Source organism: Carcharodon carcharias, chromosome 20 (assembly GCF_017639515.1).
Source record: "Carcharodon carcharias isolate sCarCar2 chromosome 20, sCarCar2.pri, whole genome shotgun sequence".
Taxonomy (NCBI): Eukaryota; Metazoa; Chordata; class Chondrichthyes; order Lamniformes; family Lamnidae; genus Carcharodon; species Carcharodon carcharias.
In genome coordinates this window covers 67,932,705-67,959,995 of record NC_054486.1, presented here as the reverse complement: position 1 = coordinate 67,959,995, position 27,291 = coordinate 67,932,705, and the positions used below count along the sequence as shown (strand labels likewise).

General features: G+C 39.7%; 1 protein-coding gene across 2 annotated transcripts in view; it reads right to left on the bottom strand.

The window, feature by feature from the left end:
* The window catches only part of sos2 (son of sevenless homolog 2 (Drosophila)), a 113,896-nt gene extending 92,021 nt beyond the window's left edge, over nt 1-21,875 (bottom strand). The window contains exon 1 of one of the 2 annotated variants that reach the window (XM_041214127.1): nt 21,253-21,875. In XM_041214127.1, the coding sequence (XP_041070061.1) occupies nt 21,253-21,330 (78 nt within the window). In that variant the 5' untranslated portion in view covers nt 21,331-21,875. The remainder of the gene's footprint in view (nt 1-21,252) is intronic. The other variant, XM_041214128.1, reaches the window with a different exon arrangement.
* Nucleotides 21,876-27,291: the final 5,416 nt, after the last annotated feature.

The window sequence follows — 27,291 nt, the reverse complement described above, 5'->3', positions numbered from 1 at the left end:
TAATGGATATTGGTGGACAGTCTATCACCAGAGATTGAGACAGAGAGGTCAAGGAAGGGAAGGGAAGTGTCAGAGATGGACCACGTGAAAATGATGGAGGGGTGGAAATTGGAAGCAAAATTAATAAATTTTTCCAAGTCCCGATGAGAGCATGAAGCAACACCGAAGTAATCATCGATGTACCGGAGAAAGAGTTGTGGAAGGGGGCCGGAGTAGGACTGGAACAAGGAATGTTCCACGTACCCCATAAAGAGACAGGCATAGCTGGGGCCCATGCGGGTACCCATAGCCACACCTTTTATTTGGAGGAAGTGAGAGGAGTTGAAGGAGAAATTGTTCAGCGTGAGAACAAGTTCAGCCAGATGGAGGAGAGTAGTGGTGGATGGAGATTGTTCGGGCCTCTGTTCAAGGAAGAAGCCTACACCACATGACTGCCATAGTTCTCAAGGGAAATTAGGAATGGGCAATAAATGTTGGCATTGCCAGTGTTGCCAACATCCCATAAACAAAATTTTTTTTTAAAAGAATGGAGCTTGGGAAGTAAGCCAATAGCGATGGAGAAGGTGAGCTTGGAGACTCAGATTAGTTTTATGAAGTAGAGATAGAGACAGGTAATATTGGAGATAGATGGTCTTAATCATTGAACGGGGGCATCGAAGTTATACTCAGGGTCAAACTAAATCCTCAATTGGCACAGAAACAGAATTGGCCTGAGCAAGCAGTCTTGGTCATCTACAAACAACATTTTGAGCAGGCAGCTGGACAATATATCAACAGTAACAACCAGAGTTTCCTGAAAAGGTGTGCTACAATAACAGCTTAAATACAGTGCAAAAGAAATTAGGATGTAAGACACTTTGACCATTTTTACAAAGATGTAAATTTTCTTGATCTTTTATACAGATTCAAGAAAACTTCTGTCAAAACTGTTTGCCACTCATTAACATAGATCTCCAATCCTTGAAAAATTGCAGCCCATGCAAATTTCCTTAATTTATGCCAGTTCTGAAAATGCTGCAAGTGTATGCCTAGAATTTTAGGCACATCAGGAACCAATTCATATTGCTGGTGCTTTTTCTGGTGATCTTTTAACAATTTGTTTTCATTTCTCCCAAGATCCAAAGTGTTCTGTACCTTTCATGGTATCAGGATAACTTGCATGATAAATTGAACAACTCCCAAGATTGCATTTTCTTAAACGTGACTCTGAGGAACTTTCAGTGCAAAGTGCCAATGGGAAGATTAGCATAAATTCTGAACCATTAAACTCGGTAACTTGACGGTTATGTCATTTCAGGAAATTCCGAGTCACTGAGTCAAAGGTGACGGTGGGGAAATAAAACAGGGAAGCACTGGTATATATTTGGAAGCTTCCCCCTTGCTTGTGGATGTTATTGAGAGGCACCAGGCAGATGAGATGCAACATAATGTTCACTGAAAGCAAACTGTAAAAGGATAAGAGAAAAGCCCACTGTTGGACATGTTTTGGCTATATTGGTTCAAGTATGGACAGAATCACATTAAGCCAGTGTCAAGCTCAGTGAGTGACATTCCTACCTCTGAGTTAGAAAGGTTTGGGTACTAGTCCCAATCTAGGACTTCACAAAAATGTGGACTGGTACTCCAGTGCAGAACTGAGGGAGTGCTGCATTGTTGGAGATGCTGTCTTTCCGATGAGACAGTAAACTGAGGCCCCATTCTACCCTATCAATCAAGTGGACATAAGAGATTCTTTGGCACTATTCAAAAGAAGAGCAGAAAATTATCCTTGGTTTCCTGGCTAATATTTATCCTTTAATTAGCATCCCAAAAATAGATTATTTGGTCATTATTGCATTACTGTTTGTGGGAGCTTGCTGTGCACAAATTGGCTGCTGCGCTTCCTACATTGCAAAAGGATAACACAAGGTATTTTGTTGATTGTAAAATAGCAATGGACATCCTGAGGTTGTGAAAGGCACTATATAAATTTAAGTCTGCCATAAAAAAAGAAAGTCTCGGTGCTGGATGTATAACAAGTGTTGGATGTGATTACATTTTCAAGAATTCCAAAAAGGGAGGTTAGAGATGAGGGAACAGTTGGAGAAGACAGAGAATTGTAGATGAATTTTTTAAATGGAAGGGAAGAGAATATGATGACGACAGTTTGAGGAGGATGGAAATAAATCCAAAAGCGAAGTTGGCAGCTTCAACGGCCACTGGAGCAAACTCTGGCAAATGATTTATTAATAGTTAAAGCTGGAGGGGTCCTAGGAGCAGGTTCTGGGTAGGGCAACAAGGAAATAACAGCTGGGTTTTGCAATTGTAATGATGATGATTATCACTGTACCTCATAGTTACTCTGTAAAACTGACAGTAACTTCTGGCATCCACACATCTGCAGATAAGCTCAGAAATCCAGAAACTGGTGTCAGTGTCTGCCCACTCCTCCTCAGGGTGCACTGTTGAAGTCCCCACAGATGGCAACCTTTTGAAATCACTTAACTGATGAAAACTTACCCTTTTACACTTTAAAAACAAAAAAAAAGTCTTGTTAATGAGGTGTAAATGGGTTTTGAATAGTGTGCTAAAATAATAACTTCTGAACAACCTCTCTATCCCTGGAAATCTAATGTTCCATTGTGACATCATTTTCCATTATGATAACAATCCACACTATAATGATTTAATTTTATGATATTTCAAATTTTAAAGTATGCCCCCATCTTTATTTCACTCTCAGCAATATATATAAAAAGTTAAGGACATTCAGTGCATTTTATTTCCTGGTTTGCTGTTTGTGAGAATTATGTTAACACTACAGGGCATGTGTCAGTCTCAAGAAGAATAAGCCTATTTCTAAAAGAGGTAGAAGCATGTGAAAATAGGAAGTTTATTCAATGGAAGGTTTCAACCAACTGAGTGCAAATTGGAAAGTGTTTCAGATTCCATATTAGTAAAAAAAAGTGCATGATAGCAAACCAGGTATGACTACTACACAATCTCTTGCACTAGGAAAATCACCAAAGGTAATGCAAATTCAGTATGACTTGATGTTAATTAAGGGATCCACATTACAGAGAGGTTTTGTTGTGGCACTCTTGTGGGATAATGGTAACAAGGCAATTAAGTTTATCATGATTTAGCACTACATAAAGCCACCAGACAGATGTACAGATATTTTACTTAGCATGCAGGGGTTGCTCAAGAGTTTCAGTGATCATGTAATAGTTTTAAAAGCATAATGCCAAGAATATAGGTAAATACATACTCTAGGATTAGCAAACACAGACTAAACAAACACAACCTTAAATAGATTAACAATACAATCAATCAATAGGTGGGCTGAGTGGCTGCCTTCTTGTGTTGTACGTTCAATATAAAATGAAGTAAGGAAAGGAACAAAGGTCTTCAAATTCTGTAGGGAGAAAGATAAGGGAAGACACAGAAGAGTACAAGGGGGTGCATCAGGAGACAAAATGGAATCTGGAAATTAGATTAGTTACAGGCATTACGCACAACAGCAAGAAATTCTTCCCTACACTTTCTCCATATTCTTCTCATAACTATCTCCTGCTCTTGCAATCAGCAACATGGCTTTTCGCTGAAGCTAGGATGCCTCCAGTGACTTGGTGACCAGAAATGAATGCAGTGTGACTAGAATACTATCAAAGATATTTTCTTCCAACTTGTATGTTACTGTTGTGGCTATAGATTTTTACTATCTAAAGTTATTAAGGGATATGAAGCCAGGACAAGATGTCTTATCCAGGACTGCAGCGCTTCAAGAAGGCAGCTCACTGCCACCTTTTCAAGGACAATTAGGGATGGGCAATTAATGCGACGCTCACATCCCATGAATGAATAATAAAAATGGATGGAGTTAAAAAAACAGATCTGCTGTAATTTCACTGAATGGCAGAAGATGCTCAGGGGCGGGGGGTCAAACAGAAGAGTTTTAAAGCAGAAGGGCAAGGTTCACAATACACAGGGATGGTGGGCAAAATCAGCCTCAAACCCTCAAACAGCCCTTGAAAAACCAAAGACAAGGGCAATAATTTCAAAATATTGAAAGAAAGGTCACCCCAGTGTTGGATCCACTCTGGGAATCTTTGCACTCTCACAATTGGGTGCCTCTGCATCTTGTTATGCATTGCCCTCCTCCCTCCCCAAGTCTGGGCTGTTTGTTGTTAATTGTGTCATTTTTATTTCATTGTGAGCTGCAGATGGCTCTCTCTCTTTCTCTCCGATTTGTTGCCAGGACCTTTAGGTTACAGAAGATGAAATTAACATCAGCCACCAAGCAAAGTATTGCTTCCCCCCTCCCCCATAGCAGAGCAAGTGGAAAGAGAGAAAAAGAGAGAGCAATCTTTGCAATTTTAAATATGTATGTGTTTGTGTGTGGTCTCTCACTCTTTCCAGGATTGCCAGAAAGGTACTTGCTGATCTGTAAATAAGTCAGGGTTTTGGGTATTCTGAACTGCCAGCTCTGATTTTTTTTTAGGCAGATCTGTACTCTCCATTTCACTCCACCTGTTTTCCCACCTGCTTTTGATATACCGCTTTTAAAATAAAATCATTGCCCCTGCGATCAAACATATTTACAGATCAGTACTTTCCTAGAGTATAGAGTTTATAGCAGGGGCCAAAAGAGAAAGCTTTGGTCTTCCCAATATTTAGCTGCAGAAAAATGCAGCTCATCCAAGACTAGATGTCGGATAAGTTGTCTCACAGCACAGAAGCAGTGCAGTGATCGAGAGAAGTGGAGGAGAGATGCATGTGGTGTCACAGCTTTCATGTGGAAGCTGACCCCATGTCTGCAAATGCTGTCAGCAAGCAGCAGCATATGGAAGAACAGGGGGCCAAGGCTAGATCCCTTGGGTCTCTTGAGATTATATGCAGCAGTCAGAAGAGACGCTAATAGTAGAGATGCTTTGGCTATGATCATGTAGGTTAAGAATAAAACCCCATAAGGTAGCCCCACCTAACAATAAAGGAGATCTGTTGGAAGATGATCGTGTAGGGCTGCAGGGAGAATGAGGAGAGATAATGGGGTGACTGTTACAGATAAGGTAATTTCTGGTAATTTTGAAAAGGGAGAGACCAGTGTCTGAGGACAGAGAGCCACTGATAATATCAATTAGCATGGGTAGTAGTGTGGTCAGCAGTTTACTGTAAAGAGGGTTGTGAAATATGGAGGTGGATGAAATCAGTCCAGGGAGCCCAAGGAGGGGAAGCAGCATAGGCAGCTGAATAAATTATCCCTATCACAATGACAAATAGGTCAGTAAACTCCTTATCACTTGTTAGATGTGATGGTGAATGGAGAAAATGTAGAGCAGGAGGAAATTGCAGTGCAGGGCAAACCACAGAGGGATTTAAAGATAGGCCTAGCATTTAGGACATTTCCTGCTTCCTGTCTGAACTTGCAGAATATGTCTCCTGTTGCAACATCAATTTCTATAGCTCGCCAACTCTTCATTAAATGAAATGGGACTGGGTAGTATTCTGGCCCAACATCTATAACATGGGTTCAAATCCAACAAGACCAATCTGATAAAATTACTCTCTCGAATAGTTGCATGGGTCCTACATGAAATTACTCCGACAGTCGGATTCAGGTTTTTAGTACACTGTATTTCCTTCCTACCTTGGGACAGGGTGAGGTGGCAGGTGGGAAGGAGTACTCATACAGTAAACATACAAAATCGAACATGCATATATGTAATGTTTGTCACATCCTAAAGACATCCCAAAGTGCTTTTGATCTGTAGTTTCATAGGCAAACACAAAATGGAAATAATGTTATTTCAGCAAGTAGCAAACACAATAGACCGCCCATCCAAAGCTGGCAGCTGTGCCTTGTCCTCGAAAACATCTGCAAATACAGAACTGAATCAAACTTAAAAAACAGAAAATGCTGGAAATACTCACAGGTAAGGTAGCATCTGTGGAAAGAGAAACAGAATTAACAATTCAGAAATAACCTTTCATCAGAAAGTCCTGGTGGCTCAAATTTGGTGCCTTTTCTTTTTATTCAGCTCAAGGCTTCAACCTTAAAAGTATGATTCATCAAAAATTCCTGATGAAAGCTTACTGATCCAAAACATTAACTTTGTTTTCCCTCCACAGGTGGAGTGCTGCTGGTTCTGACTGTAATTACTGCGAGTTTGGTGAATAAGGGAGTTCAGTGAGGAGGGGAGGGAGGTGCTCTTTTCTTTTTCCTTCTCTACCTTTCTCAGCCTGGAGGCCAGGAATTGAAAAGTTGCATGAGAGGGCTGAGTTTGAAAAGATCCAAGACTAACATCACAGGAGAAACATAAAGTAACTGATGTTATGGAGGGTCTTCCAATAGCTGAAAATTAGAAAGAAACATTATTTTTTAAAGAAGTAGCTACATAGATTTAAGTAAGAAACACAAGCAATAGGGAAGTAAAGTTAAGTCAAGGCCAGGGAAAATAAAGTAGCACAAGTAAACCAAAGAAAAATAAAGTTAACATAAGGGAAGTAAATTGATGCCATGGCAGGACAGCTTGGTCATGTGGAATGCTTAAGCTGTAATATGTGGAAAGTCATGAACGCTACCAGTTCCCTAGAGGGCCAGACGTGCAGGAAGTGGCACCAGCTGTAGAAACCTGAGCTCTGGGCTTCGGCAGCTGGAGTCACTGTGGCACATCCACGTGGCTGAGCATTCAGAGAGGTGATCACATGGCAGAAAGGGAATGAGTGCCACCAAACTGTCCAAGAGAACTAAACAGGTGGTACAGGAGTCCCCCAGAGTCCCACTCATCAATAAGTTTTCCATTTTGGATACTGGTGAGGGCATTGGTTCCTCATAGGAGAGCAGTCAGAGCCATGTTTGTGGCACCACTGGCAGCTCTGCTGTTTAGGAGGGGAGGAGGAAGAAAGGGAGAGCAATAGTGTTTGGTGATTCATTAGTTAGGGGAACAGACAGACATTTCTGTGACCATAGGTGTGACTTCAGGGTGGTATCTTGCCTCCTTGGCGCTAGGGTCAAGGATGTCATAGAGCAGCTGCAGGACATTCTTCTGGGGGAGCGTGATCAGCCAGAGGTCAATGACTTAAGAAGGAAAGAGGATGAGGATCTGAAAGCAGGTTTTAGGGAGCTAAGAAGCAAGAGAGAATCTAACCATTGCCCACTGACATTCAATGGCATTACCACCACTGAATCACTCACGATCAACATCGTGGGGTTACCATTAACCAGAAACTGAACCTGACTAGCCATATAAATACTGTGGCTACAAGAGCAGGTCAGGGGCCAGGAATCCTGTGACAAGTAACTCAGCTCCTGACTCCCCAAAGCATGTCCACCATCTATAAGGCACAAGTCAGGAGTGTGATGGAATACTCCCCACTTGCCTAGATGAGTGCAGCTCCCACAACACTCAAGAAGCTTGACACTGCCCAGGACAAAGTAGCCCACTTGATTGGCACCAAATCCACAAACATTCACTCACTCCACCACCGATGCACAGGAGCAGCAGTGTGTACCATCTACAAGATGCACTGCAGGAATTCAGCAAGGCTCCTTAGACAGCACCTTCCAAACCCTTGGCCACTACCATCCAGAAGGACAAGGGCAGCAGATAGATGGAAACACCACTACCTGGAAGTTACCCTCCAAGTCACTCACCAGCCTGACTTGGAAATATATCGCCATGCCTTCAATGTCGCTGGGTCAAAATCCTGGAACTCCCTTCCTAACAGCACTGTAGGTATACCTACACCACATGGACTCCAGCGGTTCAAGAAGGCAGTTCACCATCACTTTCTCAAGGGCAACTATGGATGGGCAATAAATGCTTGCTCAGCCAGTGAAGCCCACGTCCCATGAATGAATTAAAAAAGGAGATTGAAAAGCAGGACCTCTAAACCAGTAATCTCAGGATTACTCCCAGCCTCACGTGCAAGTGAGTATAAAAAATAGGAGAATAGAGTGATTAAACATGAGGCTGGAAAGCTGGTGTAGGGAAGGAGGCATCAGATTTCTGAGGCATTGGGACTAGTTCTGGGGAAGGTGGGATCTGTACAAGCTGGTCCACATCTGAACAGGACTGGGACGAATATCCTTTCAGGGAGATTTGCTAGTGCTATTGGGGGGTGGGAGGTCCTTTAAACTAGATTGGCAGGGGGATGGGAACCTGAGGGCAAATTCAGAGCATGGAACGGGAGATAGCTAATTAGTGAGTGACTCTGAAAGACAGAAGCAGCACAGGTTAAAAACAGTACAGCACAGGAATTTAGCAGTGTTAAAATATATGTATATATATAAATGCAAGGAGGATAGCAAATAAAGCTGATGAGCTGAGGGCACAGATACACACATGGCAGCATGATATCATTGCTATAACGGAAACTTAGCTTAAAGAGGGGCAGAAATGGCAGCTTAACATTCCTGGATATAGAGTTTTCAGGCAGAGAGGGGGATAAAATGGTGGGGGTGTAGCATTTTGTTTAAAGAAACAATTAAAGCTATGAGGATGGACAATATACTAAATTAAGAGGTACAGATGCATCAGGTTTTAAGCAAACACAGAGACAGGGAAAAGGCTCTGAGGGGAGGGGAGGATAGATGCAGCAACTGCCCTTCCATCTTCACCATTCCCAACGGTCAGGGCCCCAAACACACCTTTCCAGGTGAAACAGTGCTGCTCGCGATGCTGTCTCCTCTATATTGGAGATAGCAAAGACGGACTGGTTGATGGCTTTGCTAAACACCTCCATACAGTCAGCAAACGTGACACTAAGCTTAAGCTTCTGGTTTCTGACCATTTTAATTCTCTACCCCAGACTGAGTCACCTACACTGTTCCAATGAAGCTCAATAGAAGATAGAGGAACAGCACCTCATCTTTCAATTAGGCAATTTACAATCTTCTGGACTCAACATTAACTTCAACAATTTCAGATCATAACTACTGCTCTCATTTTTTTGGGCAGATGTTGACAATGATTCTGCTCCTTATTTAAATATTGCTGCCTTCCACCCTCTCATAGACCTTCCATTTTCTTCTCTCATCCTTCCTCTCCTCTCCTTGTCTCTGCATTTGCTTAAAACCTATTGCACGTGTAACATGTTCTAGTTCTAATGAAAAGTTACCGGTCAGAAATATTAACTCTGTTTCTCTCTCCACAAGTGCTGCCTGGCCCAGTGAGTACTTCCAGCATTTTCTGTTTACCTCCCAAAAGATGTGAAGCACTGTCTAATTGGATTCTTTCTAGAGAGTAGTGAAGCCTTCTACAGAATATATCTTTTAATAAAAAACAACTTTTCATGATATAAATTGCTATTCTCCTATTGTGTTCTTGGAGCAAGAAAGTCAATTCTTAAAACCCATAATATATAGTGTTTAAATTGTTGGTGCTGAACAGAAGCCAAAGCTGCGCCAACCATGTGTTTTAAAAATACTCATGTTGAGCTAAGGTTTTTTCTGTTTTTTTTTCATTATTCATTTACAGGATGTGGGCATCGCTGGCTAGGCCAGCATTTATTGCCCATCCCTAATTGCCCTTGAGAAGGTGCTGGTGAGCTGCGTTTTTGAATTCTTCTTGCAGATTTTAGAAGATTCAAAGTTATTCCCTGGTGTCCTGGCCAATATTTATCCCACATCAATATGTGATCATTGCCACATTATTGTTTGTGGGAGTTCACTATGTGTAGAACTGGCTGCTACGCTTCCTTCATTACAACAGCACAGAATGAGGCCATTCAGCCCTTTGTGTCCGTGCCACTCTGTAAAACAACTCATCTAGCCCTTGCCCTTTCTCCTGCAAATGTTTTTTCTTCAGATAATTATCAAGTTCCCTGCTGAAAGCCATGACCGACTCCACCTCCACCACACTCTCAGGCACTGCATTCCAGATCCTAACCACACTCTGCATTATGAAAGTTTTTCCTCATGTCGCCTTTGGTTCTTATGCCAATCACCTTAAATGAGTGTCCTCTGGTTCTCACCCTTTCACCAATGGGAACAATTTCTCCCTAAATGAGTGTCCTCTGGTTCTCGCCCCTTCACCAATGGGAACAATTTCTGCCTATCTACTCTGTCCAGACCCCTCACAATTTTGAATGCCTCCATCAAATTTCCTCTTAACCATGGTCTCCTCAAAGCACGATTTCTGTACTTTTGTCAGCAACCGAGCACATAAATAGTCTGATTGTATTTATGGAACAGCAGCATTGCCTTCCCAAGACCAAAGCCTCAACAGAAAAAGGGTCCTAAAACACTTGCAACTTTTCATCTGGTGCAATATCTTCTTCTGACTGCCCTTGAAAGGTTGGCCATCCCTGATCTCGATTGTTAACGTCGTTTTGTGTGGCCATAGGAAGGAGGTTATATTGTATGTACAAAACTGCAAATATTTCCACTTCATTCTGTCCTATCTCTGCTTTTATACTGGCAAAATGCCATGGCTGCTATGGGGAAATTACAAACACTGAGCAAAACAAAGCTATCCTTGAGCACAAAAATCTAGGCTTGCATTCCAGTACAGTAGTGAGGGAGTGCTGCATTGTATGAAGTGCTGTCTTTTGGGTAAGATGTTAAACTGCCCCTACCAGTGGATATAAAAGATTCCATGGCACCATTTCAAAGAGGAGGGGAGTTATTCCCTGGTCTCCTGGCCAATATTTATCCCTCTTCAATACATGGTTAGTACCACATTCCGGTTTTTGGGAGTTTGTTGCGTGTGGAACTGCCAGCTGCGCTTCCTTCATTACAACAGTGCCTACACTTCACAAGTGCTTCAGTGGCTGTGAAGCACTTTGAGATGTCCAGTGGTCATAAAAAGTGCTATATAAATGCAAGTCTTTCCTTTAATTCAAGTTCTTGAGTTTATATGTTGGTATTCAATACCAACTTTAAATTAATATCTGTCATAAAAGTGGAATAACAAATCAGTACCCACCTTGGAATACAAAATCTAAATTATCAGCTCCCTAAACTATCCCAACAAGTAATGTTTGCTTATTCACTGCTTCACAGCTGATACAAGTGGGAGGGCACTTAGTAGAGTGCATACCACTGCCACGCTGTGTTATCTCAATGTTATTACAATTATGCAGCTTTTCCTTGAGGCTTTTCCCTGGTGCTCTGTAACTACAAAGCTGAATTTTTATTTTATTTAACAGCTTCCATCTTACTGGAGGAGACTTCAGGCCAATCCACATCCAACAACCTGCTCGGAAAACTCTGTTCATGTTTTGACAGCTTTGACGCCTTCTCAAGGGCTATTAGGGTTGGGCAATAAAATGCTGGTTTCACCAGTGACACCCACAAACCATGGACAAATATATAAATACCACCATAGAAGCTGAGACAATCCACACCATTCTAACACAACCAACATTCTAAATAAAACAACCTACAACATACTTAAAAAAATGTCAATTCGCCAACATTAACCAATCCTTTAAAAAAATTCCATGATCCAGATCTGCATCTTCGTCAAAAACTAATCACTTCTTCCTTGGACCACATCCTGTGTACCAGTTTACGCTGAAATCCGTCTAGGAGATTTTGAGATATATTGCTTACAGTCAAACAGACCAACAACCAGGGGCAAAAACATAACTCCACCACTGAAGGTGGGCAGAGGTAAAGTATAAAGTAACCATAAACAACTAACGCAAAACAAATCATAAGATTTATACACAACTTATAGGAAAACCAATTCTTATAGTTTTGCAGTCAATGTTTTGCACACAGGGTGTTAAGATCAGGCAGGTCCTCAGGTCAGGCAGGGTTCGGAGAGGGGGTTAACTGGAAAGGGGAGCAAGGAGGATTGGGCACAAGGTGGAGAGGAGAATAAAGAAAAGATGAGAGCCCTTAGGTGGCTTTTATGGAGAAGAGCAGCCTTAATTGGCTGAATGGCCTGTTTCAGTTATGCAACACGTCATGAAGGACAGTTTCTCATTTATTGTGGTCCAACTACAATTTAAGTGTGTCTGGTTCACTTATTACTATAGTGCAGCAAATTTACTTGAACAATATCATGATTTTATAAAATTATAATTTTATAATTATCTACAAGAAGGTCATCCCTCCTCCATCCACAACACCCCAGGTGGGCCTGCCCTTCTGTCTAGGGCCCAAGGAGTGGCAGACCTCATCTTGGCTTTGGTTCCTGGGGATTTCCAGCTGCTGTGGACAAAGCATGTGTGGAGAACTGCACCATGGGAATTGCACCACAAAAACCCAGGTCACTTGACAACTAGACAGAATTAGGACTGGGAAGTTCTCACTTCTTGTTCAAAAATTGTGTATGTGGAAAATATATGCTTGATTACAGCAGTAGTTTTAATTTGCTCCTGTTCAACTACAGTTTCCCAGAGTGTACTGCAATAGCCTGAGGCAGAAAGTCATAAATAACTGCGGCAGGGTAAAAATAATTTCAATTTAAGCCAATCCTGAGCTGAAGCTTTTTCTGCATTATCTGGAAATTTTTGCTTACATTAAGTTCAGAAAGGTATCGTGATTAAGATTATTTGATACGAGCCTCTGACTGCCAAAATTAACCATGGAAAACAACTAACTTGTTTCAGTTCTTGTCATTGGAAGCAATGGTGTTACTGACAGTTTCAGTAAGAACTAAAATGAAGCTTGGCAACTAAGGGAGATTTTAAACAGTCTAACTGAAAATTCAGTGTATGAACTCCGCAGTTCTTCAAAGAGAGACCTAGACAACTTCCGGGGTAAAAAGTCCACTTCCAATTATAGAAACTGATTTGTTAGTTAGGTGGGTCGAATGACGGGGAATGAGCTATGGCAGTCTGCTAGAACCTAGCTTGACTGGCTTGGGTGCTGGAAAGGAATCCTGTATTTTTTTTTAAAACGGCTGCAGTTTTTTGCCTCAATCAGTAAGCTATGTGGTTGATGAGCTGATAAATGAATTACATGTTGCATGGTATTGGGACTTGACTTGATCTGGTGGTCTTAATTCATTCTTTGAAATGTACATATATGAGGCTTGGCGGGGGGGAAAGAGAAAAGCTACTTTCATTTTAAATATATTTTCTAAAACTGATAGATGAATATTACAAGTGTTATACATTTAAGGCATGTCATATTTCCCCAAGGTCAATACTGCAACATTACTGTTCAAGTAAATTTGCTGTATTATAGTAATAAGTGAACAAATCATTCTTAGATTGCAGTTGGACAATAATAAATCAGAAACTGTCCTTCAAGTTCCACACTACTAGTCTGCTACTGTCAGCTATAAAGTAAATTTGTAGAATATAGTACACAATAAATCTCAATTTAGCTGACTTAAAACGTATATTGCCATCCATTTCCATTTTGATTCAGAAACACTACTGTATTAAAATTGTACCACACAAGACTAAAATACTGTTTTTTTTAAAAAAAGCATTATCATAACCTACGAGTCATTTACAGAAACAACCTGGCATCTGCTGACAGTCACTCATGAATATTAGCTGAAGTCAGAGAGCAGTTTTATAGTTTACGTGTAAAGCTGGAGTTAATTGCAATAATTGTCAACAATGCAGTCAACAGCAAATCATGCATTCATCTCCTTTCAGAGAAACAAGCAAATATAAAGTGTTTTAACTAAGACCTTTTATTTTAAAAAAAGCTCAGTATTGCCAGCATGTTGCCATCAGAAAAATCTCCCTGTTCTATTTAAGCTATTTCAATGTACTAGAACTTCATCCAATATCTCCTGCCCATATAAAAAAGTTAACTTATGAGAAGAAACAATTTAAATACACCTAAGTGTTGTCCTATAAGGAATGCAACAGAATCAATTTCAAAAATAAAGAAGATTCACCTGCGGCATCACAAGAACATACAATGTTTCTTTGATATATTTCATAGCATTTTTCCCCAAAGAGTGATAGCTACATTAAACAAACAGAAGAATAGTATGTTGAGGTCATAGTGTTACTCTCTGGGACAGTGTATTAAACATGAAAGTGGCTGTTCAAATCTTACTTGTGAACTCACACCCAAAGCATATACACTGAATTCCACCAACTAAGCTGTTTCCACTATAAAAGGTTGTGGCTTTTTTTTTAAAATAGCATTTAAAAGTTATTTCAACTCTTAAGCACACCCTGGTTAAGTTTATTTATCTGTATCAAAGTTACTTTCAGTTTTTTTTGTTATTTAATGGATGGTAAAAAGTAGCTTTGGAACTAAGTTTTAAGCCAAAAATTTGTTTGTTTTAAAAGCTGCAGCAAACTTCAAAATGGAATGCAATGGAAGCATGAAAAGAAAAGGTAAATACCTTCAAGCTTTAAAAAAGTTTATATTAAAGAGAATATGATATATTAGTCAAAGAAAAGTATAAGAGAAAACAGAAGGAAAAAGGTGAATGCAAGTAAATAAATTGAAACATTTAACATATGATTGTTTATTAAGGGTTCTTTTGTTGGTCTAGGATTAATGCCCTGGCATTGTTGGCCGAACGTTTCTTGCAGCGAGTGGCATGAACATCAATCACTTTTTCAGATCGCCTCATGTTTGCACGGCAAATTGCTGGAATTCCAAAATGATAATTAAATGCCAACATCACATCTGGGACCTCATGAGCATCATGTCCAATGACCTTTCTCCTTAACCACTGAAATTTAAGGGTAGAAAAAGCAGTGCCAATGACAAAAGCCAAAGTAGGATATCACAGATGAAATAGAGTCAGAAAAAGAAACAGAAAAAAGGAAATAAAGAGAGTGAAGCAAGAGAGAAAAAAATGACAAAAGGTAAAGTAAGAAAAAATAAAAAGAGCAAGCAGTCAAAGATCATATTCCAGCTGATTTTGGGAACTGTTGTATTAGGCCTTGAGAAGTTATAAGTGGATGGCAAGGAAGGTGTGTGAAATGCATAAACATTCCTGAGTTATGAATTATTAAACCAGCGTGATCATCAGGATCAGGAACACAACACTGGAATTAACATTGGAACAGCTGGATTTTTAAAAATCCATCTCGTTCACCTATTACTATTGGGGTAAAATACAATGATGGAGTTTTTGACCAAATCATATCTAATTCACACTTCTGAGCGCAGAAATAGCTTTGCATCCTAAAAATTATTGCCCTCAATCACCAACAGGAGTGGGATGGCAAGAGCAGCTCGAAAATTCCACCAAGATATTTTTTAACGTTTTTTTCATGTCTAGTAGCAATTTACTATCTATAGGAATGAGGGTCCACAGTTTTATTGCTCTCTTTCTGGGTCTTCAAGACAGAGTAGCAAGTCGGGACCATAATCATATCATTAGGCTTCTGACAATATAAATTACCAGCCCCAAATAACAGCAATGAGAATAACTCAAATGAAGGATGAATGTCCAATAATTTGACAAAATACAATGAACTTCAATGGAGAGGCTAACGTGAAACGTGCAATGTTTTCCTTTTGGCGAGGTCATCGGTGGGGTGATGCAAATTGTCCAGTCTAGGAGAATCGGAACTCATGCCATATCTTTTCAGCATCACAAATTATGAACTAATAACGTTTAGCGTAGTGAGCTCAGAATTATTTTTCCAGCAATTTCTGGGCCAATACAATGACAATTATTTCTGAGGTTTCAGTAGTTTTATTGCGATAGTAGTGGCATTTTTATTGTTCTGAAGTGCAAGTTAAAAATATTCAAAACCAATTGGGCTGAGTAGATAAGAACTTCCCTGAAACTACTAGCCTTATCTGCTGCGTATCTGTTAACATTAGCTACAGAGCACAGAAAATAGACTCAAAATAGAATTACATATGGATACTATTATGAAATAATGAAAAAAAGGCTTTCCAGGCATTGCAAGAAAATAAAAAGTTACAAATACATTAAAAGTCCATCAGGATCACTCCATCTCCAGGTCTCATTACAGCCTTGATCCAAACATGAGAAGAAGAACTGAATTCCAGAGGTAAGGTGAGAGCGACTGCCCCTCACATTTAGGAGCCCTAACTAAATAGAAGTCAATAGAAATCAAGGGGGAAACTCACTGGTTGGAGTCATATATAGCACAAAAGGAAAATGCTTGTGGTTGTTGGAGGCCAGTCATCCCAGTCCCTGCAGGAGCTCCTCAGGTTGTGTCCTAGATCCAACCATATTCAGTTGCTTTATTAATGGCCTTTCCTCCATCATGTCAGAAATAAGGATGTTTGCTGATGATTGCAATGTTCAGTACCATTCTCAATTCCTCAGATAACAAAGCAGTCTGTGCCCACATGCAGCAAAACCTGGTCAACATTCAAGTTTGGGTTGATAAGAGGCAAGTAAAATTTGCCAGGCAATGACTGTCTCCAACAAGAGAGAGTCCAACCATCTCCCCTTGAGAGGCAAAGGCATCAACATTGCTGAATCCCCCATCAGCATCCTGGAGGAGGTCATCACTGATCAGAATCTTAACTGACCCAGCCATATTAATACTGTGGCTACAAGAACAAGTCAGAAGCTGGGTATTCTGCAGTGAGTGACCTGAAGAAGAGTCATACGACTCAAAATGTTAACTCTGTTTCTCTCTCCACAGATACTACCAGACCTCTGAGTTTGTCCAGCATTTTCTTTTTTTTTTAAAGTGCCATTTTTAAAAGTTTGCTCTCAGGATGTTGATGACCAGGTGACATTTAATACCCATTCTTAGTGATAATGAGGTGGCCAGCCTTTCCTGGAATTGCTGCAGTCCTCATGATGATGGTGTACCCACAATGGTATTAGATGGGCAATTCCAGGATTCTGCCCATGAGACAATGAAGGCATGACAATATTTGTCCACATAGGGCTATAGGGCTTCGAGGAGACTTTTATGTGATAATATCCGAAGGGGGGAAAAAATTGATATTCTTGACATTCTCAGTGATAGAAGTGCCAGGAAAAGGGGGTACTATCAGAGTAGACTTGATAAGCTGCAGCAGTGTATTCCATAAATCATATATGCTGAAATCATAGTGCATCACTGAAGGAGGAAATAGATATTAAGTCCAGTAAACTGCTCTGTCCTGGATGGTATCAAGCTTCTTGACTTTTGTAACTGCATCCATTCAGGTGAGCAATGATTATTCCCTTACACTCCTTACTTGAGCATTGCGGATATAGAGAGGTTTTGATTGGTTACAAAGTGCATCACTCAAAATACTTGGCCTGTGTCCTATTCCTGTAGCCAGTGTTAACAGTTTTGCCTCGTTCAGCTTCTCATCAATGGTGACTACCCAGGTATTGGTGGTTGGGAACTCAGTATTCATGGTTTTACTGAAGCTTCGGGGGAAAAGGTTGTGCTTCTCCTCGTTCATGGTGGTCATTACCTGGCTCTTATGCACCACAAATGCCATTGTTTAGCCCAAATCTAGTTACCATCCAGATTGTGGTGTTAGCTGGCGTGGGCAGCTTCTTTACTGGAGGAGTTACGAATGGAGCGAATGCTAATGAATAGTGCAACTCCTAATGGCGGAGGGAAGATACAGTTGAAGCAACTGAAGATGGTTGAGCCAAGGACATTGTTGAAGCAGAATTTAATTTGGTGGAGGACACTTCCCGAGGAACTCATACAGCAACATCCTGGAGTTATGACTGCTCTCTTGACAATCTTCCCTTATGTCAAGTATGATTCCAGCAGCTGAAACACTACTTCCCATGCCACGCCCCCACCCCCAACCCCATGATCTCCATTTTGCTAGGGTTCTTTGGTATTACACTCAATCGAATGCTGCCTTGATATAAAGGGCAGTTACTCTCTCTCTTCTGGAATTCAGCTTTTGCATCCATATCGGAATCAAGGTCGTGATGAGGTTTGACAGAATCCAAACATACCATCAGCAAGCAAGTTATTGGTAAATGTAATTTTATGGCACTATTGATGACTTGTTCCTTCAGATGACTGGGTGAAGGCAGGGAGGCTTATTCGGTGTGGGTAAGACATACTTGGGTAATCTTACATATTATTAGGGTAGATGCCAAAGTCATAGCTGTACTGGAACAGCTTGGCTAGTGAAGCAGCCAGTTCTGGTACACAGAGGTCTTCAGCACAGCAATCAGGATGTTGATCAGGCCCACAGCCTTTGTCATACATACAGAGAAGCCTGCTTTGCACTTTACATAAAACTGTCCTGACAAAGATCAGTCAATACATAACAAATCAAACTTAGACCCTGGGTCTTTGTAACTCAGTAATATAATCATATACATGCCATTTAGTAGCTCTTGCATTAATATAATTTTTAAAAATATATGTTTGTGTGTCGACCCCACAGCAACCTGATTTGAGCCATAATGGGCAAAATGAAAAGCTGAAAGCAAAAAGCAATGTACTGTAAGTACTTCCCCATATGAGAAAAAAAAGGGTGTTACCACATGCACACTTCCTGCAATCAGCTACACTACACAAGTGGCATGGGTAAAAATCTGACTGCAACATATCTGGAAACAGAATGTTTTTATTAAAAGGGAGAGGTAATAAAATTCCAACTAAATTGGTCACTTAATAAATAAACAGAATTTATTTCAAAAATTGTTTGCAAAATGTTCCATCCTATGCTCTTGAAACTTTATCAGACATCTAAGCAGAGCTTTCTTATAACAGAAAGCCAATGTAAAAGGGACCTACTCAGCTATATGCCATTCTTTGCAACAATCTCAGGCTCAAAGTGCAATATAACTTTAGTCCTACAGAACACAGCAACTGACAAAACCAAATGAAATGGTTTGCTCTTGATTACATTTTGCAAATAGGCACTGATCAACAATATTTAGTGTCCCCATTTTCCACCTAAAATTCAAGGAAGAATTTTCTCATTAAAAATTGTATCAAAGAAAGACAGTTAACTCAGAGGAACACAGGCTAAAACACAATTGGAAAACTGGTGGTGTTTACAGCAGCTTATAGTTTTACTTTTGGTCAACCAAAGTTTAATTAGCTGGAGTATTGTGTTAGAAATTCCAATTGCTTCCTTTATATAATCCTTGTATTACTAAATGCAGTATTCCAAGTAACCAAAAAAAAATTGAAACTTTCCCAACATTACAAGAGTGACTACACTTCAAAAGTACATCACTGGCTACAAAGTGCTTTTGGGCACCCTGAGGCCATGAAAGGTGATATGTAAATGGAAACATCAATGTGAAATATAGAAACCAAGTCAAATCCAGTAGCACAATTCTCAGGCACAATACTGTACTGTTTGAGTTTTGCATCAGGTGAGGTGTAACTGCAGTCCAGTGAGAACTCAACTTGAGCTCCTAGGCAATCCACTGGATCACAAGATTTTTTAAATTAAAATAAAATTGTTTAATTTTTAATCATTCATTACCATACACTCTTAATATTACAGCACAACTGGGAGCCCAAACGTATGCATGGACCTGTATATTAATGAGACAAAAATAATTCATATCTGATTGTTCCATGTCATGTTTTACAGGTGCAAGGTCAATGCTTGCAGTGTGATGTGTCTTTATCTTTTCTACAGAGCAGAATTAAACAAAATTGCATAGCTATATTTGGAATACTTTGTTAAAATACATATCATAATGATGACTGCATATTATACTTCCTTCATGAGGAAGGAAATCTCTTATGAGACAGAACTGCCTGCAATATTTGATAGGGCAGTGCTCAAATTGTATTTAAAAATATTTCATAAGGGTTAAGTAATTAAAATATTTTGCTTGAACACTGAAAATTCTGGAATTTATATTCTTACCTAATTTCACAAAAAATAGCTTAAACTGCACCTTCAACTCAACTAATAAATGACCAGTAGAGACGAAAAGTGAACTTTTGTATTCCTTTTGGGACATCACACAGACATTAGTAGGCTTGTATCTATGAAACTAGTTCTTGTGTATCCATAAAAGTCACATTGTAAGATCCTAATTATTTAAAGTTCATTATTTTTCTATAAAAGTACATCACTTGTCAACAAGAGCATTTAAGGCAAGTTTTGCTTACAGATAAATTGGACTTAATAAATTAACTTCATAGACTGCCACAGCACACCCACATAAAATATGGAAAGTATATTGGGCAGTTTAATATGAATCCCCTATTATGCACAAGATGTGAACCCTCAAGAGAGATTATGATTTATATGTAGAATCCTAATTTTATGAATTCCCAATGTTACAAGGGCTAGTTTTCTATGGCACAGACTACAATTATGAGTTACATAGAATATAGCTGCTACTATCATGAAATATGATATATGTATGGTCAGTAACAATATTGCAATTCTACTGATTATTCCCAAAATGCCGGTCTTCAACCACTCTGGAACATCTGTTGTTCATTTTACTAGTACAGAAATACCAAGCTCTAAAGCATCTGCCATGAAATAAATGCAAGCTGTAATGAATACTTTTATGTTTTTATCCAAGATCATAGCCTGTGGAGAAAAATAATACAACATAAAAGCTCAATATTTTCATTATAAAACACTTTGGCACAGGAACTATAATAATAGTTTTCTGATCAATGTTGAAGGAAAAGGAGTTTTCTTAGTCCCAAGTGGCCAAACAGAAATGCCTGTCAACTTGTTCAACACAGGTTAACCTTTGATCAAGCAGTACTGCATTGTTAACTAAGAATTATGTTTAAATTGTTGATGCATGGCTCAAGTGATACTACTGCCTACAACATATTGAGAAACATGTTACATATACAAGTAATTTAAAACTAAGTACAGTGCATCTAAGCTCCATTCTACTTACAAATGATGAGTAGATTTTTTTAATGAAATTATATTCAACATACGTAGCCAGGTTGGTATGTCTGCAATGCTCTCATGGGGAAAATCAAGTTTTAAGTAAAAAAACAAGTAAATCAATTACTGTGTCTGGATTCCTTTGATTTATACCAGGGATCAAATGAAATCCAGCAACTTTCCTAATGCAACTTACTGCTAATTCAATATACTTAATTCAATTTTGGGACTAAATTTTCACATCATGGTGAATTCAGATCACAAATATCGATATTAATCACAAAAATGACTGAATGATCAGCTGATCACCTACATCGAAACAACCCAGAAGGATCGATGAAGAAACATTAAATATTGTTACTGACCAATAATAACTTAGCCTGTGCAGCTAAAAAGAATTCTTGTATAATTCCATTTCAAATGTAAATATTTCACTTGTACCTGCTGCAAATTCAGGCTACGTGAATACACCGGAGACCACTGACGCCAACCGAATCTGGAGCGTACAAGTTGCACTCCAATACACTTTGCCACCATTATCTCTTTCCCAAATATCGATGTTGCATTTTTAAACTATTATGGATCATTACCTTGCGTAAAGCTGGTACAAACAGCCCCCGCCATTTCGGACTGTTCTCCTCACTGAAGAAATCATAAGGCTGCTGCATGGCTCGTGGACACAGCACTCGGCATCGGCCTCGGCCACACTCAAGAATCTCAAAACACTGAAATACTTCCCCTCCGTTTCTTGTTATATCAAGCAATAATTCATATTAAGTCCGAGTTCTCACAGCTCTTACATTATTCAGCATGGCAGCCGCAGACGGAGAGGAGAGTAGAGGAGGAAAAGGAGAAATGATTGATCCGGCGGCCGAGACCAGCGTTCACAGACATCCCTGGATAATTCCCTCACACGGAACGGGTCTAAATTCACTCTGCTTTTGCTCCTGGATGAATCAAGTCTCCTCCCAGTTGAGTCAAGTCTTGGTTGGACAAACAATGACATTAATGTTAGTTACGCACAGAACATGATCACCCGTTGAAGAAACGCACAACGCTCTGCGCCGTTTCCAAGACTTTGCTGCTGGAACTGCAGCAAGTGAAGGTCCCGGACTTGGCCGTGTCTGCGCTCTGCTTCATTCTCCCCGGCGGCCTCTCAGCCCCATTTTACCGAATGGAAGCTCCAGCCGTCAATCACCAATCCCGAGCCATTCTATTTACTGCAGAGGCCACCGTGCGCACGCTACGCACTTGGCGCCTCCTCTCGCCTCTTTTCTTACGCCGCGCTCCTGCCAAATGCGGAAAGGGTTGAGGAACGAGGCTGCAAACACAAGGAACGTACGGTACGGACATTGGATTTGCGCTTAATCCCTCATTGTTCAACGCCGGCCGCTTTATTTTGTTGCTCGGACATGTTTTTTTGTTGTAGGGTGCGGTTACAATCTCTATAACCATTTCTCCCCTCATAGAAATACATAGACATAATATTAATCACGAAGAAATCTAAAATAAAATTATATTATATACAGCAAATTTGAAATTGTTTTCTCTGAGCATGCAGACTTTTATTTCTAGACAATCCTTGTTAAATGCAAATGTCTCTGACAAGAGAAACTTTACATTAAATGTCACAATTTGCAACATTATCCTTTCCCTATATCAAATTCCTAATGGGTTCAACCTAGAGTTGTGCACAAAGTGAACAGATTATAAAAATAAATTCTAAATGATAATAAACGGTCATTGTCGTCAGCTGCTTCTCGATTCGAGGATGATGTCTAGTCAGGGGCACGGATTTCTGCCATGAGTCTTCCAATGACTGAACAGGCTGATTCTAGACCCACAGATGTTCGGGCACATGGGGCAAGAAGTCCCACAAAGTTAGTGGGATCCAGACTGCAGGATTTGCTTCCTTTTTAAATCCTTCTCTGCCTCATCATTAAGGCCTTTGGACTCAAAGCATATGATGCAGCTTAATGGATAAGTTGTCAGCATTTTGAACGATTGGTAAGAAGCTCCTTCCAGTCATTAATGTCAATGCTGCCGCACTTCAAGGAGAATTTCAGAATGTCTTTGTAACATTTACTTTGTCCTCCTTGGAATGCTGGCCATTTGAGTTGAGAAAACTGGACCTGGTGAGGGAATTTCAGGCTCATGAACAGTTATGAGTGAGACTAAGCCAATTCAATGTTCATACTTGTGGTTTATGACATCAGAATTAGGCTTTTGGTTCTACCACTTATTTATGTCATCACATTTATTTTATCAACACTTTCCACACCTCATCCAGCTACCCATTCACTAACACTCATTATTGAAAGACTTGGACCTTAAAAAATTACTTGAATACGACAGCTACTGCCTCTCTCCCGATGATCTTCCCTGAGGAGGGCTGTACTGACCCTTTGATGCTTCAGGTGGGATCAGAAGACACAGCTGAAAAATTGTAAAAGGGTCGGGTCATTGAAATTTTCACAGGCAGCATCAATACACTCAGGATCGTCCCTGACAGGAAGATTTGGACGGCTGTATTAAATTGCTGGTCAGACTATTTTGATTCTACAACATATTATGTTTATTAAAACAAAAACAAAATACTGCAAATGCTAGAAATTTGAAATAAAAAAATATATGCTGGAAATATTCTGCAGGTCTGGTAGCATCTGTGGAGAGAGACAGAGTTATGTTTTAGGTTAAGGACCATCAGAACTGAAGGGAGATATAAATGATATTAAGCAAGTGAAAAGGTGGAGTGGGGAAAAAGAACATAAAGGTTGGTGATAGAGTGGAGGGCCACCCACTGACGTATTGGGCTCCCTAAGAATGGGGATGTTTTTGGAATCTCCTTCTCAGTGTTCTTGCCTAATTACCCACTCCCATTCATGACTGAATGTGGCAGGACTGCAGAGCTTTGATCTGATCCGCGGGTTGTGACATCACTTAGCTCCATCTATAGCATGCTGCCTCCATTGTTTAGCATACAAGTAGCCATGTTGTAGCTTCAGCAGATTGGCACCTCGTTTTTAGATATACCTGATATTGCTCCTTGCAAGCTCTCCTACACTCCTTATTGAACCAGATGCTATCACTAAGCTCAAATGGAATATTTTCCGTTATCAAAATTGCGCAATGTCACCCTTCAGTTTGATGAGTACAGATACATAGAACACAAGTATTACTTTCGACGAATAAACTGGTGGTTACATGCTGGACCAGTCCTTAATAAAGGCAGTGATTGCATCATATAGGATGTGCATTAACAGATGACACATGGTCTAAGCAATCCCCTAGATTGACATCATCAAGCGAGTGAAACCGAAGAGGAATTTTCCAAAGCACTTTTGCCCTTTTTGGCCCTGGATTTGTGTCTCATTTTTTATGCCTCACCCAGCAGATTACATGGCTGTTTAGGGATGGGAAGTGTTATGCTATGATGATCCAGCTGGTCTTTTCTGGCCATAATTTTCATATGTACTGATTGATCAAACATTCTATAGAGCCTTTTACAAGTCCTCTATTAGTGTCCACTTTGGTTCAATGGTAACATTGTTATTTGAGCTAGAAGTTCATGAATTCACAGTATCAGTCTATACATTTAACCACAATTTAGATTGACAACTCTGAGGTGATGAGATTAAACTTAGACCTATCTATCCTTTCAATTAGAATTAAGTTATTCCATGGAACTTTGGGCAGTTTGTCCTGGCCAATATTTATCCCTCAAGTAACTAAAACAGCTTTTTTGGTCATTCTAGTTTGTGCATCTTGCTGTGTGCAATTGGCTGCATGTTTTCCGACATTACAACGATAGCTACATTTAAAAAGGTACCTCATTAGCTATGAAATGCTTTTCACATATAGTGAAATATACTTTGCAACTTTTTTTCACTATGTCTGATTATACTGTATATAGTGCAATTTGCAATTGGTTCCTCTTTTTAGTTCTTTGAATAATTTGCTTGAATCAGAAACATATTTTGAGTCATTTTTTTGAATATAGTTGAAGCTACGGAGACTCATAAGAACATTTAACAAAATCAAAAGATCTGTGGTATTCTCTGGGTTTTAAATATTTTCTACTTTCCATGGCCTGAAAAATCCTCAAAACCATTCAGACTTGTTTAGGTTTTGTGCTTGATGCTATAATACCAACTTTAGGAGGTTAATAAATAAAACTATCAAGGCACATTACCTGATAGAATCATTGTTTAGAGCTGATTATTTTATTCGCTTAACACAATAAATGATTTGGTTCATTAAATTTTCTTCAAGTCCTGAACTGATTCAACAGATTGCAATTTTAAAATTGCTGACAGCAGCCAATAAGAACACTTTTAAAAGTTTGATGCCGTTTTAGATGTTTAAAATGGATAATAAAATGCACCAAATACATTTCTTCAATACTGTATATTTTTACTTGAGATAAAGAGAAAGAAAGAGCCCCAAAGGTGTAAAGTACCATTCTTATAGCTGGCAGGTAATGTACTTCGCCCCGTCACAAGGCAACCAAACTGAGATATTTGGGAATTTATCTGAAGAATTGCAACATGAACCTGGATCCTACTGCTCTGCATTACTGACACATTACTTGCGCACATTATACAGATTTGTCATCTTGACTTGGTTCCAGCACTCTTGAAGTCAATAGCTTGTTGATTTAAATGCTACTCTAGGCCTATGCAGGCCACTGCTTCAATGCAGAACTGAAAAGCATTGTATTGGCAGAATTACTGTGTTTTGGATGAGACATTACACTAAGATCCTGTCTGCCTGTTCAAGTTAATGTCGAAGATTCCACGGCATATTTTGAAGAGGAGCAGGGAATTATGCCAGTGTCTTGGCCAACATTCTGCCCTCAAGCACCACTACGAAAACAGAAGGATTGGCTATTCATTTCATTGCTGTTTGCGGGGTCTTGCAGTGTGCAGATTGTCTATTGTGCTTATGTACAAAACATGAATAGCTAAACCTGTAAAGCATTCATTGCTATGAAGTGCTTTGGGAAGTCCTGAGCATGAGAAAGGCACTATACAAGTGCAAGTTCTTTCTCTTTCTTTACAAAATAACCATGATTAAGAATAATTTACATTTGTGTAGGGTCAATTTGGATCTGAGTGTGCACACATCAAATGCATCACTAATTTAAATGAAACAAATTTTCAATTTCTATTCGGAACACAAGGACAGGAGAATGCCGTTCAGCCCTAAAATCTGTCTTGTTTGTTTGTTTAAAATACACTACACAGAGAAGACAAGAAAAAGTAAAAAGTCAACCACTGACATGCAGCACCAAAATCTATTTAAAACTGCATAAAATAATAAACATTTTTAGCACTTTACCTGTTTAACAAACAAAATAAATGATCCAACTGCTAAGGTTTCTCTTTTGTGCCCTTGGACAGCCCTTCTTTAGCTAGAATGAGATAGCTAACAATTGATGACTGAAAGTCAATTGGACCCCACAGGATTTAAACTTTATGCTTCACATCTATTTAATTAGTACTTGATTAAACTCTAAACAAGTGTGCATCACAAAAATTAAACAGATTTATAGGGATGGACAATAAATGCTGAACTTGCCAGTGATAGCCACCTCCCATGAACAAATTAAAAAACAATTTTAATGATGCTGCATGCCTAACATTTTATCTATCCTCCAGCTTACATGCTGGTTGGCCAAGTTTCCCAGGCCTCGGATAACCAAGCAGCTGGAGGGAGGCGAGAACTGATGGACTGCTTGGGCGACCAGAAGGAGCAGAGTGCTTCCCCTGCTCATCTATCTCCCTTATTAACCTCCCCAACGATGGTCTCTTGATGTGATCAATGACACCCCTCCAACTTCCTCCATGGGCCTACTGCCATTTTCTCCTATCTTTCCCCAATTTCTGCCAGCATCCTACCCCACATCCCCCCCATCAATGCCCTCAACAATCATTCCGTCCCTTCCCCACATTCCCCAGCTGCAGCCGGGTACCTCATAACTACTTGTCTGATAGCCATCCAGCCTCTCGATCTGGCTGGCTGCAGCTAGGAAACGAGTTCCAACAATGACTTCTCTGTCATTCAGCACACTGAAAAAAAGACAGACACCTGGTATTTCAATTGGGGTTCTCCAGAGGGAGATCAGCAAAACCCTTGAAGAGGTGGTGTAAATAGCTAAAAATGGCCTTTAAGGAAATTTAACTGTAATTACACACCAAAGTTATGGCAGGAAAACCCCATGGAAATTCAGGGCTAGAAGTCTTACAATACCAATATTGTGTTGTTATCCAAGAAAGAAGTCAGGAATGATGGAGAGAAGGGTGGTCTGTTACATACCTCAGAAAATTTTGTCCTACTCTGTATTACCTGACTTAGTGTCACCTATGGTTTCCTTTTCATCTACCCGAAAAATGAAACAGAACACTAACAGTGAATCAGGCATGTAATTCATTGATTCAGCTGAGAACCAGAGAAACATCTGCACAAGATAATTGGATTTACATGTTATTCAAAACTAAATTTAGCCCTTTACTGTGGAACAAATGATTATGCAACTTTCTGCACCTTGATCATTATTTAAATAATTCTGTGAATCCATAGCTAGATTTGCTGTGTAGTCACAAGCAGCAACCCTGAAATATGTGATA